This window comes from Molothrus aeneus, chromosome 1, assembly GCF_037042795.1.
Source record: "Molothrus aeneus isolate 106 chromosome 1, BPBGC_Maene_1.0, whole genome shotgun sequence".
NCBI classification, from domain to species: domain Eukaryota; kingdom Metazoa; phylum Chordata; class Aves; order Passeriformes; family Icteridae; genus Molothrus; species Molothrus aeneus.
The window spans coordinates 112,159,901-112,181,711 of NC_089646.1; the positions used below are offsets into that span (position 1 = coordinate 112,159,901).

General features: G+C 35.4%; 1 protein-coding gene across 2 annotated transcripts in view; it reads left to right on the forward strand.

Moving 5' to 3' along the window:
* Positions 1-21,811, forward strand: part of SNTG1 (syntrophin gamma 1) — a 320,654-nt gene that overhangs the window by 283,373 nt on the left and 15,470 nt on the right. For both annotated transcript variants that reach the window (XM_066563043.1, XM_066563052.1), the window contains 2 exons: positions 3,119-3,271; positions 8,561-8,653. In XM_066563043.1, coding sequence (XP_066419140.1) covers positions 3,119-3,271; positions 8,561-8,653 — 246 coding nt within the window. The remainder of the gene's footprint in view (positions 1-3,118; positions 3,272-8,560; positions 8,654-21,811) is intronic.

Sequence of the window (21,811 nt, forward strand, 5' to 3'; positions counted from 1 at the left end):
CCTAAATCAAAGCATGCTCTCATTTTCATACATAAGTAGCAAAAACTTGGATAATTATTGTAGATCCCACTTAGCTTTCTTTTCATCATCTGGGTTTGATGTAATGCTTAGTAAAATCTAATACTGGCAATGTTGATAATGAAATACATAGGTTTTTATTTAATCACTTCAAAGCCTCCAGAGATTTTTGCATTTTTCAAGTGTTTTTTAACAGAGATCAATCTCAATGAAACTTCTAACATTTTGTTTTTCACAGTCTGTGCAAAACCTCTTCTCTTTTTCCTAGACAGCATATTCTTCTCAATAGGAGACAAAAAAAAAACCCATAAGACTGGAAGAGTCTAAGAGTATAATTTAAAAGCATCAAACCTTAGCTGTGCCCAGCTAAATAGAGATATGCATTCTGAAACTCAGCCATGCACTAAGCTCTGTCCCTTCTGAAAACAGGGGTTATTCTAAAGTCATTGATTTGTGTGATCCCACACAGTCATGTTTCAGAAAACTTTAAGTTTCATTACTAATAATTAATTATTCTCTACTAACTGTAGACATATATAGGTAAAGATGAGTTCAAAATATTTTTAATTTCTTCTGTGGTTGTAGCTATGAAGAACTAAAACCTTCCCCAGGAAATACATGTACCTTACACATGAGTCTTGCCACACTCCATGCTGAAGAGGTCCTTTGGGTTGTGGGCTAACAGGCCCATTCAATCAGGTTTAGCTCTGGAAGCACAGGGAGTTCAAGATCCTTTTTAAGATTTGTTAGACAAGAAGTGCTACTTCTAAAAGAAGTAGCTTTTCTGCCCTGGAGGAGTGAGGGTTTTCCAGTGCTTTTGCTCATCCAGAATTGAGATTGTTCAGCCTGGAAGAGAGAAGGCTTCAGAGTGAACTTATCAGTATCTAAAGGGATCCTATAAGAAAGATGAAGAGGGGCTCTTTTCAAGAGCATGTAGTGACAAAACAAGGCAGAATGTGAGACAGTACTCATGACAGAGAATAGGTTTAGATTAGATGTTAGGAAGAAATTCTTTATTGTGGGGGTAGTGAGGCACTGGAACAAGTTGCCCAGAGAAGCTATGGATGTCCTATCCCCTGGAAGTGTTCAAGGCCAGACTGGAGAAGCTCTGAGTTACCTGGTCAAGTGAAAGGTTTCAATGCCCATGGCCGTAAGGGGTTGAAGTTGGATGATCTTTAAGGTCCCCTCAAGCCCAAGCCACTCTATGATGCTGTCTTTTGTTGCTACACATGTCCACAAGGTTAAGCATTTGTCACAGTGCTTCTGCTCTCTGTGCTTTGAGGCTGCGTGTGCAATGGAGCATAGATGTCATTAACAAGAACCTGGATATTATAACCTCTATATTGAATGCTGGTCAGGACATACTGTGAACAGAATTAACAGAATTAACACTTCAGTTTTAGTAGAAGGGCCTGAATAAAAAGGAAAAAAAAGGGGGGGAAAGAGATACAAAAAAAATACAAAAGATGTTTCTGATAGGACATAGATATTATTTAGTTACACCTAACTGGTTCAACTACACATCTTTGTGAATATTTGGAAGAAAAATATGGAACAAGATTCTTTTTTTTTTTAATGCTGTCTTTTAAGATCAAAAATGTTCATGCTGATTTTTTCATACATGACTAAACACTGTACAGCTACTAAGCTGAGCACTTGAAGGAAGTAAGGAGGGAGATTTTTCCACAGTGACTGGTCATTTTAAAATCATAGTAACTTGTTTTTTCAAGATGATTGAAAAGAGAGGATATGATGCCTCCATAGCCAATTCTTCTAGAAATTGTAAATGACGCTTCAACTAGAAGCATTCATGAATGCTTGCTGTACTGGCTTTCTTGAGCAGGTCGGTCACTTTTCTGCTGAATGAATGGAGACAGGAAAGTAGTGCTTGTTCTCCCCTTGCCTACTTGTATGGCAAGGGGAGAGTGATGGCTTCAGACAGGTTCCTGTTTTATATATTTTGTTCTCAATCAGCTTTAGGTTGCTGGTTCTCTGCCCCAGGGAGAGCTGACTTGAACAATATAAGCTGCTCTTCCAGCTTGTATCAGCTGGTTGTGCTCCCCTTGGTCTATTCGAGTTGTGTATAACCAGAAGGCAATACTGTCCCGTGAGTCTGCTTTGCTCAACTTAACTCTGCCCTTTGCTATGGGATAACTTTATGAAAATTGCATGCAGGCTACTTGTTCCCAAATCTCCAGATGTATTGGCAAGGACAGCTGGTGAGCTTGTGACTTGTGGCAACTTCTTTGATGTAGCAGGGACTAAGTTAATTATAGCTGTTTCTGCAAACCTATTTTTCACAAGAACAAATTACATGCCAGAATTTTAGCATAAAGCATCCTTTTTATTATATAAATAAAGTTTAAAAAAAAATTGAACACATTTTAATGAATGGATTTCCTGATTAACTTCCTTATTCTTTGGTTTAGTACTGATTACAAATACTAGCAATAATTAATTATTAAATATTTATAACCCAATGTCCATTATGTGATGTTATTTTGAAAGTAAAGCCAAAAGTAATTTTCTCCTCCAGGACCAAAGCCAGCAACCTAACCATGGGCAGCCACTATAGTCTCTACCTTCAGTATCCATTTAAAGACTAATTTTGTAAGCGTGCAGAAAGATGAACTTGTTTTCTCTAGCCTCTATAAAGAAAATAGAACATATGGACTTTTCATACTTCTTAAAATAAATATATTCCTTTGACCAACCTTCCAGAGTAGGTTGTATAAGTCAGATAGGTCAGAGAAGCTGAAATTTGTGTTCCTCATGTGAATAGAAAGTGGAAAACTTTCATGGAATGCATCTAATCTAAAGTGTATAGCTGATAACATTTTTGAGAAGTGATTTGTTAAAATATTTGACGTTTCTGCTGGAGATATGCTGTTCTGTACCATTCTGAATGTAGGCATCCTTTTTAAAATTCATTGAAGTGTCAATGTTTAGACCAAACCCCTGATTTTCAGTTCCTCAGTGACTGTGGTTATTCCTGTCATTTAAAATGCCATTTAAAAATGCTGGGTTTGACGCATAAATGTTTGCAATTAAAAATATTAATTGATGTATGCCAGATTATATAACTTCAGGTTTTCATCAGGACAGTGATCTACTGGACCGTCGGAAACATTGCTTCAGTGTCCAGTCTGAATCTGGAGAAGATCTTTACTTTTCTGTGGAACTAGAGTCTGACCTAACACTATGGGAAAAAGCCTTCCAAACAGCAACTTTTTTAGAAGTTGAACGGATACAGGTGAGAACAACTGCCTTGTTGATCATCTTTTGGTACATTAAGAAATTAGGCCCGTATGAAATAATGATGTAAATTAATAAATTTTACGACCTTTTGCAGCTCTCAAGTTATTACTGTTTTATGTAAGTAATTGCTTTTGCTGTTCCCAAACAGCTTGCAAGCTGGCCTTCAGAAGAGGTCACCTGAAATAGAATCTTTGAGGTATTATGACAACATGATACATATTTGTTAACTGAAGTTCACAGACAGAAAAACAATCTATGGATCAGGGACAAAATGCAGGTGTTTAGATATTCTTACTGGCTTACATGCTACCTTATTTGTTACTGAATATCACAAGTGAAATTTGCAGGAATTAAGTAGTCTTTGTAATACCAGGAATGAGAGTATACTGAGTGAAGTACTTGCTGGATACAAGTAAGAACAAGTAAGTTGTACCTCAGATGCATTTTTCTTTCTTCACATATTTCCTGTTCTTTGTATATTTACTCTATTGTCAGGTGACAGCACAGAGATGGACAGCATTCAAATACAGATTACTAAAGACTTTTTATAGCAAAATTACATATCAGAGTGTTTAAAGGTAACTTCTTCTCACATGACCAAAAAGTCATGACTTTTTGACATAAAAAAGGAGAAAAAAGCCACCCACCACAATTGTAATTCACCTAATCCCAATTCTAATATTGATTTTCTAATAATGAAATATACATGTGGTTAGAACAGCTTTAGTTGCTGTTGGCAGGAGTGATACACACCTACCTGAGCCATATTAGCATATTAGGCTGTGCAAGTATTGGCTCACACATTTTCTGTGTCCTCCTGGGAATGCAAGCAGTGGCATGTTTTTATTCAGACAAATAGTTAGTTATATATTAGCCCTTTTCTGACCTGCAAACCACCACTTGCAGATGCACTAAACTGGTATATACTCATGAAGATCCAATATGCAAAAACGACCCCGCTGTCAGTTTTAACACACAGTACTTTTGTTGCAAGAGGAGTAAGGGGAGGCTTGGCTTTCCTCTTTTAAATTCATATATGCTGTTACCTTTTATAAAAACTATTCTTATCTTTTAAGCTGTAGTTGCATGCTGGAAAATCTAAGACTAGGTTTTCTGGGTAAAACTTGCAATAGCATTTGTCCTCTGCCACTAAATATTTGAGAGTTGTTGACTTATATAATTCACTGCAACATACTTTATAGTAGCACTGCTGTGCCATCAGTAAAAGAATATATGACATTTTTCCTGAATAAATTTTATCTCAGAAGCCACCTCATATTTGTTCTACTTTCAGATTGATTTATGCTGTAGCATTCCTGGTTTAGCTTTTTCTTTTGAATTTTAGAATTGCATTTATTCAAAATTGCCTTCAGGCTTCTCCAAAATAGTTTCCTTTATAATCTTAACCCCAGATTCATCTTAATATTTTTATCTTTTTTTTTTTTGTCTCTCCTCATGTTCAATGTAGCAATTAAGAACTCAAAGTAATGATTTCCTGATTGATTGGTTGGTTGATTATAGCAGATCTGTGAAAGTGGAAAAACAGGCTTCTCAAGATAGAATATTACTGTAGAACTCACACTCATTGTTTCACCTTTTTTACTTTATTTTCTATATCTTGATTTGGAAAAAAATATGGAATTTTTTAAATATAAGTGGGTTTGGCCTCCTCATTTTTCTTTTAGCAATCCATTACTGCTTTCATCCACCAACCTGCAGATGTAGATAAAATCTGGTGGCATACTTTGTTTCTAAGAAGTTCTTTCACTGCTCTGTGAGAAAAAATAGTGACAGGTTCAAAATTAAGGTATCAATGGTACATTTTTACTAAAATTTTGATTTATGCAATTGTGTTGATCTGAATATTCATATTTAAAGTGAATGATAATCCAGTAGGTTTGTCTTACGATAAAATAATATAACTTTGAAAATATAATTTTAGTTTAAAACTACCATTTAAAAATATTCAACTGTGTTGTGTGGTACTCCATAATCATGCAACAAGTAACTCTTATTCATTGGCTATAACCTCCAGAAGAGGTTAATCAGGGGGCCAATTCTAATCTAACTTAAAGAATATATATAACAAATTCAAATATTTTTTAAATGCCTCACTATAAATATATAATGAATTCTGTTTCAACCTAATTCATAGCTTCTGCCAGAAGTATATCTAAACTAAAAATTAAACAGTTGGTTTTTCTTAGAAAATAAATATATTAGGAGAGGCATAGTCAAATTGATAATAATTTAGCAATAACATGGTACAATGATACAGTGGTGTCATTTTTGTGTGTTAAACTCACTCTTTAATTAGTTTTGTACTGTAGTAAGTGATGGCAATCCATTTTCATAATTACTTATTCCAAAAAAATTACTTGAATTGAAAATCCTTTTTCCTTACTCTCTCACAGCATTGTTGCACAAAGAACCTGAGAATACTATAACTTGCATAATGATGTGCAATTATATATATATGCTTCTCACATTCCCTTTTGTGTTCCTGCTACTTTAAGCTAACATTTTCACCTCTTGCATCATGAATTTTTTTCTTGTTGTCCTTGCTTTTATTGTAGTTGTTTGTTCTCTAATGTAAGGATTGTTATGTAAGCTGTCTTAAGTTGCAGTACTTCAACTTATGTTTTCACTGAAGTTGAATCTGAGTTTAAAAGCCTGAATTAAGTCTTAGATTTATAGTTCACTTTTTTTCAGCCTCAGAGATGGCTTACGTGAAGTTCACAATATATTGTTCTTTCCATAATTTAAACTGTGCATGTTGAAGGAATAGTTTCTAAGGAACAACTTCGAGTTGTCTCCTTCATTGAATTATTAATAAACCAAAGTTAACATTCTGTATTCTGAGGAAGAGCAGCAAATGACTGCTGAAGTGTGTTCTGCTTCTTTTGGGAAGGGGATGCTTCAGTTCTGATGAGATTATCATGAGTTCTTGTGAGAAATCGGCAACCAAAGCCAAATATCCACAGTATATATTATTCATAGTCACTTTGAAAATTATAAAATGTTAAATCTATAAGAAATTTTAAATTATCTTGTACCTTGATAACAATTTTTGCCTTTCTGTTTTCTCCAAATATCTGAATTAAAAAGCAACTTAAAGAAAATAAAGATGAGAAAAGTCTTGCAAGAGTTAACCATTGTCTGAAAGTTCACATCACTACTCTGACCTGTCACCAGAATTGTGCAAATGGATACACCACCTGCAAAAGCCAAGGGACATTCTTCCCCAAGGAAACTAAATTCTCACTGTCCAGAGATCTTTTTATTATTTTCACTTTTTTTCTTCTCTAAATTGTTTTGGAAATCATAGTCTGAGGGTGTAGAATGGTCTTTTATATAAGTAAAGAATAACTAAATAATCAGCTGCTACTAGTGATCTGCAGTTTCTTCCTGCAAAGAACTACACTGAGCTGAACTAGATGATATTTCTCCACAAACTGAGCACTGCATTTTGTAGAAATACCCTTCAGTCTTGGAAGTAGGTTGCTTTTTCAGTACAGCCTTGAACCAAGGCTGGTGTGTTCTGTTTCTCATGAATCTTAAGTTCCCAGTGAGGCTAATTAGCCAGTCCAAGTTCTGGGCTTAAAAGCAGAGGGAGCTGTGCCAGCTCGGCATGGTGCTGCAGTGCACACTGTGGGTTGGCCTCTGGTGCTGGGGTGGGAGGTTAGAAAACTTTGGATGACAATATGTATTTTAAATCTGATATACATTTTCCATGCCAAATTTAATTTCCAGTAAAAGCTCTAAGTCTGTTCCAGATCTTTAACATTTACAAATAAAAATGCAATTTGCATCTTGTAAGATGTTTGCAAGATAATTCCACAAAACCGTCCATTTTTTGCTTTGCATGAAAAACTTGAAAAGTTTTGCATTTGCGACTTAATTAACTGTAAGTAACTGTAAAATATATTACTTTACACTTTTTTCTTCTACTAATGAGATAATACCAAAGGCAATATCCTCTTCTTTTTCAGCACTGATTTACAATCAAATTTTACACATTCATAACAGTCTCATGGTGTAGCTGATCAAAGGGAAAAAAATAAAAAGCCACTTTTATTTGTTAATATAAACACTAAGTATGAAGTTTTCAATTTTCCTTCATTGGATTTTCTATTTAGAACCTGTTAATACACCTTCCAGCTTCTTGTGTTCTGTGGAAGACCATTAAGGATCCAAACAGCACCCCCTTACAAAAAGAATATATACATAAAGGCATCTGATTTATCTTTATAATCAAAATGCCAAAAATAATCATAGGTTCTTTTGTAGTACTTACAATTTGTAACCCGCATTGTTCCCACATTTGCAATTTATATTTTGATTTTGCTGACACATTATAGGTCATGGAAGTCTTTGTTCTCATTTCATAATTTTAGCAGCTACAGCAATATTTGAAGAGTATATCTGTATTTCATTTAATCTGGAGGGAAAAATGCCTATAAAATAAGAATAATTTCTTTAAAGAACTTGAATCTGATTTGGAAATGTTTTGATTTTTTTTATGTATTTTGTGATGAAAAAGACAAGTCTGTCATCTGTCATTTTGTACCTGCAGTCAGCTTTCAAGCACAACTTGATGCTAAAAATTACACTTATAAATGTCTCACAGTGTGTATTCAAGTGTGATGTTATGGCAATAAATAGAAGTGTATATTTAAAAACAGTAGAATGATAAAGTCTTACAGAATTCCAAGGAACCTTTGAGATATATTGATAATATTGATATATTGATCCACTATCTGAAGCAAAAAAAAAAAAAAAATTCAGATAATTCCATTTAGCTGCTAAATGGTATGAAATACTAGCTTTTTCCCTGAGATTTAGGACAACAGAAAACCACCAGAAACAATGTACTAAAGAGATGCTTTATATGAGCTTTTTTTTTTCTTGAAAAGATAAAAGGAATATATTAATCTTAAAAGTTGTTTGGTATGAAAAAAAGAATAAGGAGGTTTGAAAATAATAAATTTTTCCTTTTAGAAAATGTTACTAGTAAGCCACTGAGGCAATTCTGAACCTTTCATTTTTTTCCCTAAATGGAAGCTAAGCCTGTTTTTATATGTGTTAGATAACTTAATCACTGATAAAAATCCTTTTATTTGAAATACAAAAAAATTGACATATTTACACACAAATGACTTATTTCTGATAATAATTTTGAGGTATATAAACATTAGAATACAGACTCAGAAACAGTGGTCCTAGAAAAACATTTAAGAAATTTCTTCTGTGGTAACTACCTTCTCTGATTTTTCTTTTACAGTGCAAGACATATGCCTGTGTTTTAGAGAGTCATCTTATGGGACTTACCATCGACTTCAGCATGGGCTTTGTTTGTTTTGATGCTGCCACAAAGGTAAAGTTCTAAAGTTTCCATCACACTTATAATTCTTGTAATTTCTAATATTTTGAGATAAGTAGTACATGCTTAAATTGTCCTTCTCTTTGTTATAGAAACAGATTATCTCTTGTAAGATCTCTCATATTTTAGTTTAAATTCGAGACTGATTTCTAATTATGTGAGAAATAGTATTCTGTTATTTGCTTGTTATTGAAAAATCAATACTGATACCAATCTGAAACAAGCATCAGATCTTTATTCTTTAATTTCACATAAAAGCTCACACTGATTCAGCTTGATGGTTTGTTTTGCTGATGTGTCCTTGGTTTTGAGAAAAGATAACTTTCTTGGTTTCAGTCTCATCTGTGATCTTGAAAATAATCTTCCATTCTCTTCTCTTGTTTCACGGGAGGGAATGTGTGCTATTACAGCAATTCCATAAGTTATATTTCCACAGTTTATATTTTAGCTATTGTTGTTCAGGCGTCTGTAAAAAGAAAAACCAACCATAGTCTAAATGTCTCACCCATCAGCTTTTCCTGTCAGCCTTAAAAAAACCTCAGTAGAACTTATGAAAGAGTTTGCTTTATCAAGCAGATAGTATGGAATCAACTTCCATATTGTATTATTGCACGTCCAAGTCTCAGTAAAAACACCAAAACCCTGAATATGTCATATGTTGACATTTGCACTAATTGCTGGCAAGTCTTAAAATGTGCTCAGGCTTTTACTGCTACTATTTGACACTGCTGATAATGGTAGAATCTTTCTTCTGAGTGAAATCTTTATTCTGAGTTCCACTTCTCTTCAATACCTATTTTCCTTTGAAATGCCGCAGCATTGCCACCACCAACTGCTGAAAATGCCCTTTTGACTCCAGAATTTGTTCCTTTGCTGTATCTGAAGTCAACCCTTCCCACCTCATGACTCCACTAATCCAAACCCTTTTATTCTTTCCACTCCATTCTGTTTGTTTGCACAAAGTGATGAATTTTAAATTTAAACACTTACATAACCTTGTTTCTTTTTGTTAAGCAAATCTTGTATAATTCATCAGTGAAACGTGACTATCAGTTTAGAAGGTATTACACTAAAATACCAGTACAACAGAATTAAAATGCAGTAGCTCTGTAAAAAAAAAGTGGGTTTCCCCCACCCTCCAATAATATTTTTTATATTTAAAAGTATAATAATGTATAATAAAGAATTTCTTTTGTGTACCTAACCTAAATGTACCCTTTCAGTTTTACCCTTTCCGTTTGAACCCATTACTTCTTGTATTATATGTACTGTATTGTATTGTATGTTAGAATAAAGCATTACTCCATGAATAAAAAGAAAAGGCCATTGTTTTGTTAGGTAATCAGGCATTAGGCAGTGTGAGATAAGGATGACAATTGCATTAGAAAAGAAAAGAAACAATACAATAGAAAACAACATAATCTGTTGCCAAGTGACTGCTGCAATTAAAATTGTTAAACAAGCTATAAGGTGAAATGTCTGAAATCTAAGTGTATCAACCACATTTTAGTGAGTGCTCAAATAGGAAAAACATTACCTAGTCTCCATCAGTTTATGGAAAGATGATGATTGTAGTGCTCTCAGCCAAAAATTTATTCAGATATCTTTATTATGATAATGACAAGTGTAAGTTGTGTCTATGCTGGCAATGTTCTTCAACAATATTGCTAATCTCATATATACTGAAATGTAAACAAGACCTCTTAAGGTAAAAATATTATTTTCCCACTTTATGAAGTTCATATGAAGCAAAATATGTTTTCCAAAAAAAAAAAAAAGTGAAAAAACAATTTAAAATTGTTTCCATTTTTCAGGACAAGGAAAACATTCGTACACTTTTAATTCAGTTGTATTAGTAGTATTTACATGTGCATTTGTGAATTAAGGGTATACAATAGTCCTAGCAAGTGTTCTGTGAATTAACATACTCAGTATTAAAGACAAAAACATTATTTAAAATGTCATACAATTTGTGAAAACAATATTTACATAAAATTGTTTATAATTTCTAGGATTTTTTGCAATTTGTATTTGAAAAAAATCAGTACAAACTACTGTCTTTCCATTTCCAATGACAGGGTATCCACAGCTCCATAGGGCACCCTGTTCCACTGTCTCACCACCATGATCCTATTAGATTTCTTTCTTAGGTCCAATCTGAATTCTACCTTTTTCTACTTTAAAAACATTGTCCCTTGTCCTGTCACTGTAGGCCTTGGTAGAAGTTCTTTCTCCATTTTTATATAAGCCTCCTTTAAGTACTGAAAAGCAACAAAAAGATCCCCCTGGAGCCTTCTCTTCCCCAGGCTCAACAGCCCCAACTCTTTCAGCCTGCCTTCATGAAAGAGATGCTCCAGCCCTCTGATCATCTTAGTGGTCCTGGTCCTCCTCCTGTACCTGTTATCTTCTGTTATTTTGCTACTGCTCATACCAAATTCAATCACTCCTTTTTGGGTAAAAATTAACTTAAAGCCGTATTTTATAGAGTTCATGAACAGATTGAACTGTTCATTCTGTATTTCTCTCAGAATAACTCAGAGAATAACCCTGCAGATGCAAGATATTTTAATGAATTCACAGAAGGTTTTGAACAAGTACCTGGAGGAAAAATCTGTTAAATATTATTAAATCTTTAAAATTCTTGTTTATTTATGACATTTTCATGTTTTGGAAACAAAATAGTTTCTGAGAAGTCCTGTCTAATATTTTGTTGCAGTGGTATCTTCAGTAAATCTTCAGGCAATTTCAGTTTTATACTTATGTGCTCATGGTATTTTAAGTTTTCTTTCTTAATTACGAATGAATTGACTGTGAATTGTCTTTAAAAGTGCATAATTACTAATAAACTGAAATGAAGGAAGCTGAGCTCTTGTACTCATGGTTTTAACAGTTATTCAGTTATTCAAATGTTCCAGTTATTTAAGCAGTGCAACAATATTTAAATTCTTTATTCCTCTCCCATTTCAAGTAAATGAATAGATTTTGTCCAACATTCCCTGACCAATTGCAGTCAAAATTTCACAAATTTTCTAAACCCCAAGCTCACCCCCAGTCTTCATGAACAAGCATATAGGGCATAATGGCTCTCATTAAGTTTATGATTTCCAGACAAAAGCCTTACAACCCTATGTAGGCTTGTTTCCTTGTTTGCTGTCATTTAATCCTGAAATAATACTTAACTATGTAAATTGAAATTAGTGGTTAAAAACTGTCATCTGTGCTAAATGTATTTCAAGTCAAACATCATAATTAGATAAAAACATTCTTTCTCTGTCTGCACAGACCTATGATAAATATGAGTACACAAAGTATTAAACTGAGTTATTCAGAAAAAATCTGTTCTGTGATGTGATTATAACAGCACTGGCATAAATCACAGCTGTTTCTGCTGCATATTTCTCTGCTTTCTTGTATTCATTTTCTGACTGATAACTCATAGACTCAACAGTAGTTTGTCTTTTAGACATACATTTTCATATAGTGCCTTATAAAAAGCTGGTGTAATTTCCTGAAAGGAGAATGAACAACTTTTAAGACTACCTGGTTACATCTGGTTATGTCAAAATTTCAGAAAATTACTTCTCAATTCAGGTAAAAATTCTACCAAATAAAATTTTGGCCACAAAGTAATTTTTCTCCTTGCACCTTGAAAAGTAATGACGTGTATATTTATGCCCCTGTTCTTCTGTAGCACTTTTCAGAGCCAAAGCACCAGTGCAAAATGTCATCTTTTATTAGCAATGTGTGGTTTGAAAACAAACTGTGACACACAGCCCAAGCCAACACTGGCACGTGTTTGATTATGATTATTTTGGTGATGTAGTCCTTCATTTGTGGTAGTTATAAATCTGGAGTCAAAAAGCCACCTGCTTCCTGTGTTGGCATACACAGAAATGTAATTCTAATCAATAGGGAGTTTCCTCAAGGCATCTCTTCCACTGGGGACTTCTTCCAAAAAATGCCCACCAGCTTTAACCAATTTTATTTGCTTTATTTGAAATACAGGATGTCAGATAGAATCCCCTCACTGAACTTCCCTCTTTCTTCATTGCTGGTATTCTGTGACAAGTGAATTTAGCTAATCTTTGTGAATACCCTTTAGATACTTTGTTTTCTTTTCTGCCTTAATCACATTTTCCAGATTCTGCTTAGTTACTCCTTGAACTACAAGGTGTCTTAGTATACAGCATCTACTCCACTACTCCAGAAGTAAGTTTTCACTAGACGTGTTCCCTATGCTAAATGTTTTGTTTGGTTGGTTTTAAAATATGAAAGTTCTAAAAAAGATGCAAAAGATTCTGTGGTAGTTCATAGAAGTTATATACCAAATTTTATCCTAGGTAATTTTTGCAGTATTGTGTATCAATGTTTACTGGAGAAAACATTTTTCTCAAGTCCTGCCCAACTATATGCTAGCACTCATGTTCTAAATTTGTCTAACATTAGCTAGTATATAGACATCAATGTTTTAATGAACAAATGTAACTCTCTCATGGGCAATTTCTGTTAGGTATGGACATACATAGATACTGTGATGAACATTTATAAATAAGATTTGCAGCTGCAATAGCCACCTTAAGAATTAAGTATGGAGACTGATAGATTAAACAGAATAACAAGACATACAGAAGTTAATCTGACTACTATTCCGAAAGTGATTCAATGCATAAAACTGCTTATTCAAGTGCCAATCAGTAATTGATCCTTAATGTGCTTCCATAAAAATGTATGGGGGGGATATACATGGAAATATGTATATTATATATATTTCTGGATTACTGACATATCCATTAAAATTGTTTTCTATAATGTGCATATTTGCATCATCAATTCTATTAATAATATATTATGTGTTTTTGTGAATATACATTGCCATATACCTACCTGAGCAAAGTGCTGTGCCTGTAGTCCATCATATTTATTGATCATTAAAACAGCAGTCAAAAATATTTATTTGTCAGAAGAGGATAAAAAGTATCCCTTGTAGGACTGAAAATAAATTAAGGTGCTGCTGAATTATATGGTGATGCTAGAAAAAAGTAAGAAAAGGCTCCATAATGACCCACAAGGCACCTATCAACAAACCTCAGTGTTCCTGGCCTGTGTTCTCTTGCAGAAACCTTCACCAAAAACAGAGGATATACCATGAACAATAAATAGCATTGCAAATATCTATAATTTGGTTTCCATACCAAAAGCCTATTAAATCACACAGATCACTATTTCTCTTAATTTCTTTAGGAACAATCTCCCATATTTTCTAAGGATATATACCTTGTCTGTCTCTTCATGAAACTAATACATATACAGCATATTGAAATAAAACAGCATATAAAAACCTTCTTGATATTAAAATTTCAGTAGTAGGGAAGGCAGAAAAAAACAGACTCACTGGAAGATGGAGATTTAATGATGTAACTCTTGTGAAAAAAATATTTATTCCACGCTTCAAGGTTTAAATGTTGAACAAATAGCTACTATAACTTTAATATAAGACATCAGCATGCTTCATACAATTTTATGTTCCCTGGCTAGAAACAAATGTTGGTAGGTTTTCCATCAGCACTAAGAAAATACACTGTAGTCTTTTAGCATTTTATGTAATTTCAGTAATGGACAAGAACAGTTCTTTTAAAAGGGCTGACTTTCATGCTTTTTTCCTTTGTCTCACTTTTGTTCTTTATCCTCTGTGTCCTCCCCTGTCTTTCCCTTTACAGTTATAAAGCTGCAGCAGCTGACAAAGGAAATTGCCTTGGACCATAATTCTTTTGCAGTGAGACACTCTCCAGAGATCAGTAACACAGTAGAACTGAGCATGAACAAGATCTTAATCCTACTCAGTTCCCTACTGCTGCTATAACTCTGGACAAAGTGTCACTTGGCAAGAATGAAATCTTTCTCAATTAGCTATGAGACAAACAGACAAATTAAGGTGTATCCCAGGTGCCTGACGACTCAATTACTTTTATCCTTAGAAACAAGGACCTGGAGGGCTTAAGCTCTTGATTTAGTTTGACTTGTAGGAGTATCATGTATTTTAGTCAGACGACAAACAACATTAGCTTTAAAAGTGCCCATTGAAGTTTAGCATAATTCTGTAACATATATCACACATTAAAAAATGGCCTTAAAAATCTTAAAGGAAGAATAATCCAGTCAGAGTATCAAGAAAAAAGGAGGCAGTGTTGGAAAGAGCTGTAGATTTTTGAAGGTATGATGGAAAACACAACAAAGGAATTTGATGGAAGTAGAACTTGAGAAGTGATCTCTGACATCCTTTCCTTAATAAAGATGGTTTCTTTGTTTACTCCACCATTTATGGGTGATCTGGGATGTAGCTGTCTAATCAATATAAAACACTGACAGGCTTGGGTTTTTTCCAAGCATCCTACTGAAGGCCAAACTTATTTGCTATTATATAATAAAACCTGGGTAATTCATGCTAATGGAATGGCATTGTTTATGATTTCCATAGATCATGTATGTAGACAAGACACACTTCATAAAATCATAGGATATCCTGAGTTGGAAGGGACACATAAGAAACATCGAAGTCCAATTTCTGTTCCTGCACGGTACAGCCCCAAGAATCACACTCTGAGCCTGAGAGCACTGCACAACTTGAGCTCTGTCAGGCTTGGTGCTGTGACCCCATCCCTGGGGAGCCTGTTCCAGTGCCCAAGCACCCTCTGGTTAAAAATCTTTTTCCTGATATCCAACCTAAACCTCCTCTGACACAACTTCAGGCCATTCCCTCAGGTCCTATCACTGGTCACCACAGAGAAGAGATGCCTGCCACTCCTCTTTTCCTCACAAGGAAGTTGAAGACTATGATGAGGTCTTCCCTTAGTTTTCTCTTCTCCATGTGGCCTCAGCTGTTCCTCATGTGGCTTCACGGCAGTTGAAATGATGCCATTGTTGTATATAGTGCAAACACTGTTGCTCAAGTTCATTAAGTGTAAATAGTCTTTCTGCAAGAAGAGAGTTGGTCCACAGTGGATAATTTGACACAGAAGAGACAAAACTGCTAAATAATAAATTAAAGGTAGTTCACTGAATCCACAGGACACAAATTAAATGTGTTCTGGTTGGAGATTCTTATGTTGACAAAATACACATTTTCTTTCCTAGCTGCAATTCTTAATGTCCTCTGTATCCTAAATTATATATCTATCCCAGAGCCATGGACTAGTCAGAGATTCACATTTAAATGAATATTGCTTAGAGCATGGTAAGTAAAAATACAGTCACCTATTTATTCTGTTTTTATTTGATAATCTGATCTCTATTTAGGAGTAGAACAAACTCCTTGGCCCAAAATGAAACAAAAGCTCTAATGAATATTCCTAGTCATAGCCCAAACAAAGATAGTTACAGTTATGTATTTCCACATTTCTGATGTCATTGCCTAGATGGAAAGTGATTTTGTTTGATGTCATCTCACCAAAATTGTATGTGGATTAGTCCAAGATTCTGGGAATTAGTAGCAACCTGACATATAATATGAATGTGAAAGTGTTTTCTAGGGTGCCTTTAAGAATATGTGTTCTAGATCTAGCACTATTGCTAAGAATAGAAACAATAATAATTTTCTTCGTTTGTATGGCTGTATTACAGGTATAGACAAGTCAATACCTTTTCTACCATGTGTCATTTGCATGTTGCATTTAAGTACAAACTATAAAATAAAAAGATGCATGCAGAGAGCATCCTTTTTAATTATAGTAGAATAACACTAGCAGAAGATAATAGGCAGTAATTTGTTTGCAAAGACTAGCACAAATGAGTCCTAGATGATTACTTATAAATAAAATATTTCTCATTAAAAAGTATTGGTGAAGAATCTTGGTCCCTGATACGTCACAGGAAAAAAAATCCTGCTAATTCAGTGAATACAGGATTTTGCTTTTTGATGATTTGTTATTACAATAATTAAATAACATCTCAAGAGGAGTCTTTAATCTAATCTGTCAGCTTGTCTGCACAGTTTATTTGTTTGCATTGCATTCTGGTATTCTTTGAAGTTAATTTATTAAATGGTGTAAAATGCAAAAGGCAGACTAAGCAATATATGAATAATAATTGGAAAAAGGATTTATATCTTATTGGTTGTTTTCAATTTTATGCATGATACATACTGTATTTGTTCAAAGAGATTGTCTTCTTACAGTGCATTTTTCAAGACATGGATTAATTATGTCAGATTTTCTGTGGCCACACTTGGACTGTGCAAATTGTGACACTGGTGGTATTTTCAGTGAATGCCTTGGTCCCCACTTGCTGAATTGGACTGCTTGCTGTTATTCTTAAGTTCTATCTCTACTCATTAAATGAGAGTTCACTTTTCTCTCATTCATTGAAAAGCAATAAATAGTGCATACTGAGTTCTCCTCTTCATCTTCTATCAAGGCATCCTAATGTTGTGTGCCATGACTTAAAAGGTGTGCCAGGATCCTCAAGAGTATTGATGCCACTGTCTACAACAGAATCTTTTTTAATTTGGTTGCAATTTGTGCTTTAAAAGGAATTGGCACCTGGCCTACCTGTCAAATCTATTTTAGGGCAAACAAAAATTTATTGCTTCCTATAAATGCTGTATATAGACCTGTAAAGTATTCTCAGTGATGCAGGTTATGCACAGTTAATGAGGAAACTCCTTGAAGATAACAGGCTGTTTTTGTCAGCTAAAAGTAGCCCTATGAATGCTGAGCTCAGTAACACTGCAAACCAGTAAGTACTTCTGCTTATAGTTCATAATTCCTGAAAACTAATTAGGAAAAATTTTATGTGATACACATTTAGGTGTTTGACAATTTTCAAAAAAGCCAGCATGTTTTACAAGTGTACTTATTGGTTTAAAGGTCAGTATGTATACATAAATGTATTTATACAAAATGATAACAGCCTATATTAACTTTCTGAAGCAATCATTCAACAAATGGTTTCAAGGAACTCTGATATTCAAAGACATTAAAAAATGACTGTGACAGTGATGTAGATCAGTATTGCCAAGGATACCTATACCTAATGCAGGAGAATTAGCCTTTAACAATAGAATTTGGAAAAGTAACCGCAGTGAACCCTGTAACACTGAAGTCAACCTATAGGATCATGAAAGATAACACATGAAACTCTCTCTCTCCTGTGTTAATGTCACTGCTTTAGTTTCACATCTGTGTGAAACTGGTGCTCAGGTGATTTGGTCTGGTCTCCTTTCTTACTGTGGCACTATAAAGTAGTATTTGAAAAAGGATAGGTCTGGTCCCTGTGCATTGTTTATGCATTTTGCAGCAATGAAAATGAAAAGAACCACACTCAGAACATATGCAACCAGAGAAATTAATCCAGTGATCCCCAAGATACTTTATTTTGAGCAATGTGACTGCACTCACAGCATTCTGTATCCCTTATAGATGTTCTGTGCATACAAAATGTGCAGTTCCGGCTACACAGGGCAGCACTTCAGCCTCTCTGATAGGAGAAAGGATTTAAATGAGTCTTACTGGGCATATAATTAACTACTTTACTCAACTTTTGCTATCTAGAATTTGAACTTCTAGTTTAAGTGGTTTAAGCTATCTGTTACACTTTTAATGTAGTATAGTATATTGAAGTAAACACACATCCAAACTCTATCCTAATGAACCTGTTCTTGCCATTTTAAACCAGGATGTAGGATTTTTTTATTCAGAGAGTCTCTAGAAAAAGAAATAGCCAGGGTGACTTGCTTGAAATATTTTGTATTCATGACTTGGTGACTTAAAGCTCACAACATTTCCCTATTCTTATTTTTGCAAGTGACTGATCCCTCATGTGGACAATTTTGAGGGAAAGTGCAATTTCTTGAAGATCACTCAAAAGGAGCAGATAATTCTTTCATGTGGGAATCATTTAATGCATTGTAAATAGCAATTTCTACTCCTTACTCTTTAGATGAAGCGTATTTAATTGTCTCTGCAGAGACTCAGTTCTAGGAGCTTGTTTTAGTATCTTGATGTTGAAGTGCAGTTTTGTTGGGATTAGTTCTCTCCACACTATAAACCTGATTTTGAAATGTTCTTAAGTAAGAGCCCTGGCTGAGTAGTAGTTTCCAAAACCAGTGTTATGCATAAATTGAAGTGTGTTCCTGAGTTGTGCCTGGGGTTTGGTGGGACTGTCATTCTCTTTCCTCTGAATGGGAATGAAGTACATGGCGAAGCATGGAAATGTCAAAGTACCTTAGTTCTATACATCCTTCATCGTCATTCAAACTTAATCTGACTGGGAATAAGGCCAAGTACCCTGGGATTTTGCCTGCATATCTAAGGGTCCTTGTAAAAGCTGCATCTCTCTCCTGGCCTCTCCATATATCATCAGAGAAGAGAAAGATGATAGCTCATTGCTTTGGTTGTTTTCTCCTGAGATAAAGAGAGATCAGTGCCCTTTACATTTCTCATCCAGGAAATAACATACTTAAGTAGATTTGCTGTCCCTGCAGAAAGGCAATGGTCTTGATCTTCTGAAAAGATTTCATAGATCTGTAAAATAAAAAGGAGTTTACAAAGCAGGTAGGAATATAGCCAGCTGAATGATGTTATATACTGGACTGTTTTGCTGAGATGTTTTTTTTACCTCACTATTTGTACAATATAAGTAAGCATCTTTGATCAAACAATGTCAAAGGAATTTCACACACATAGAAATGAGGGAAGCTGTTCCATTTTCTGTAGCAGATTGGTGGGCTCAGGAGAACAACATTTGAAACAAATAGGATATATTTTCACATAAACTGCCAAATTCCTGTAGTTTCTGTGAAACAGAATGTCCTTAACTCTGTTTATGGCAGATGGGAGCTCACCTGTCACATACATGCAGAGAATGAAAGTGGTGCTGAGACTGGGGCTCTTTCTTTTAATCTGGAAGGGGCAACTGTATAGAGACAATTGTGGAGAAAAATTCTAACACTTGCTTTGTGTATGGTGCACAGTTAAGATGCTGTCCTTGTGGTTTCTTTTCTCATTAGGTTTCTAAGACAAACAGAACAAACTTTATTCAGCTTGGTGCAGGGTAGAGATTTTTGCCCGTCATAAAAAGACCAATACATCCCGAAGCAAAGGGGATTTAGATTTAAGACAGTTAAAAATTTGACCTCTCCCATATTCGGTTTAATTCCCAGTAGATAGTAAACCATTCATAGATAAAGACTAAGGGCACAGATGCTCCTACACCACTGAGAGGGTGTAATTTACAAACCCTTGTACAAAAGGGTTGCCTTAAGTTTCTGTGCTGTCAGATGCGTGTGAAATTATTTTTCATCAAAGTAGTAGAACAATGTAAGTGATGATGACCTCCTAATTATGTGAAATGCTACTGGAATCACAGTGAAACATTTTAAGAATTGAAAATATCTGGATGGTGGGGGATGTCTTTAAATTAGGAGGAAAAGACAACAAAAATAGCTCTTTTCCATTTTTAAGCAAAGTAGTTTAAATTTTTTTTTTGTCTCCATAAATCCACACTAAATATAATTATAAAGAGATGTTTTTCTAGACATCTGTACATTTTATTAATTGTATATTTACTTTGTAAAGCATTATGTCTTTTTCAACAAGACACATTGCAATTCATAATACAATTACTTGAAAGGCCACTGATACGGTTAGAATTATTGATTTGCTCAAATTCCTCACTAGAGCTCTCATAAATAAACTCGAAATATGTTCTCTTTAAAAAATTTCTTTTGTTATTTTATCTTTTAAAAATAGAGATTTGTTTTTTACTATGATATGCCCTTTATGTTATGTCATGGTTTGACACTGGGACAATGCCAGTGCCCCCATGAGAATACTCTCTCCCTGGTTTCTGCTGTGAGATGTGACCAGGAATAAGCAAAGCAAGCTCCCACTTAAGAAAGAAAAAAAAAAATAACTAAACTACAAGGGAAAGGAAAAAAAAAACAAAACACACAAGGAAAATGGAAACTTCACAGATACATCTCCTCCTCCTCCCCACCAAATTCCCAATACAATACATCCCCCAAATCATCGACTCTCAGTCCGGCACCACGCTTCAGAATACTCAATCCTCAGTTCATCAAGAGGAGAAGGAGTCCTTCTTGTGCCAATGGTGACCTCTTCCTTTCATGTCCAGTGCTCTCACCACTGAACACGGACCAGAGCTGCTTCTAGGGTCGACTTTTAAGGATGCTTTGTCCCACTCCAAAAAAGGCACAGTCTCAACTTCGGGACACCTGTCCCCCCCATATTTTTCACCCCCTGGGGCCGAGGGGTACCCACACCGAACCCTCTTGGTTCTGAGGCATTGCCTCCCCCTTGAATGCAGTCTCTGTATCACAAGGAAACATGGCTCTGTCCATGGCTACACAAAAAGAGTCCAGCATAAGCTACTCCATCATCTCTTCCATCTGAGTTCTTCTCTATTTCTCTCGTGGCCCATTTCCTCTTATCTCATCTCTATCTCTTTTCTCATTCAACTCCAGGAGGATTAACATTCGCGAGGTTTCCATCATCCAAGAAAAGGGTTAAAAATCTGAGGCTCTGTCTGTCCAGAACTCCCACAGCTGCCCAGCCGGGCACCTTCTCGCATCCCCCTTCTCCTTCTCGGCCGGCCAAGCGCAGGCACAGGCTCGCTCTCTGTCTCTCCTGGGGGAAGGGGGGTTGGCTGCCCGATGCCTCTCAGTGCTCCTCCACCCTTCCATCCTGCAGGGGCCTTCCCCTCCCTTCTGGCCAGGCCCGGCCTACCTCACCCGGCCCCATGGCTGCCCCTGCCCCGCCCAGCCCGCAGCCCGGCAGGGCAGCTCTGAACCCTTCACTGACTGGAACCCAAGAGAGCCTCCCAGGAGAGAGCCCTGCTTTAACCCCGTGTGCTCAGAGGCGGATCCAATGTCCCAATGGCCACATTAGGTGCCAATATTAAAATCTGAGCATCCATTGGCCTAACCCCAACATCCCAGAAAACATATTTCCTGTCAAACCACCACTAGATTTTTTTAGTATGGAAGGAGGGGTCTTGTATGTCAGATCAACACTTCCAATAGAGTAGCAAATCCACAGATCATCAGTGGAAAAAAAATCCTTCTCTGTTTTCATTAAATACTAAATCTAGATGAAGGGATTAAGGGATTTCAGGGTAAATTTCACAAATGTAGTCTGA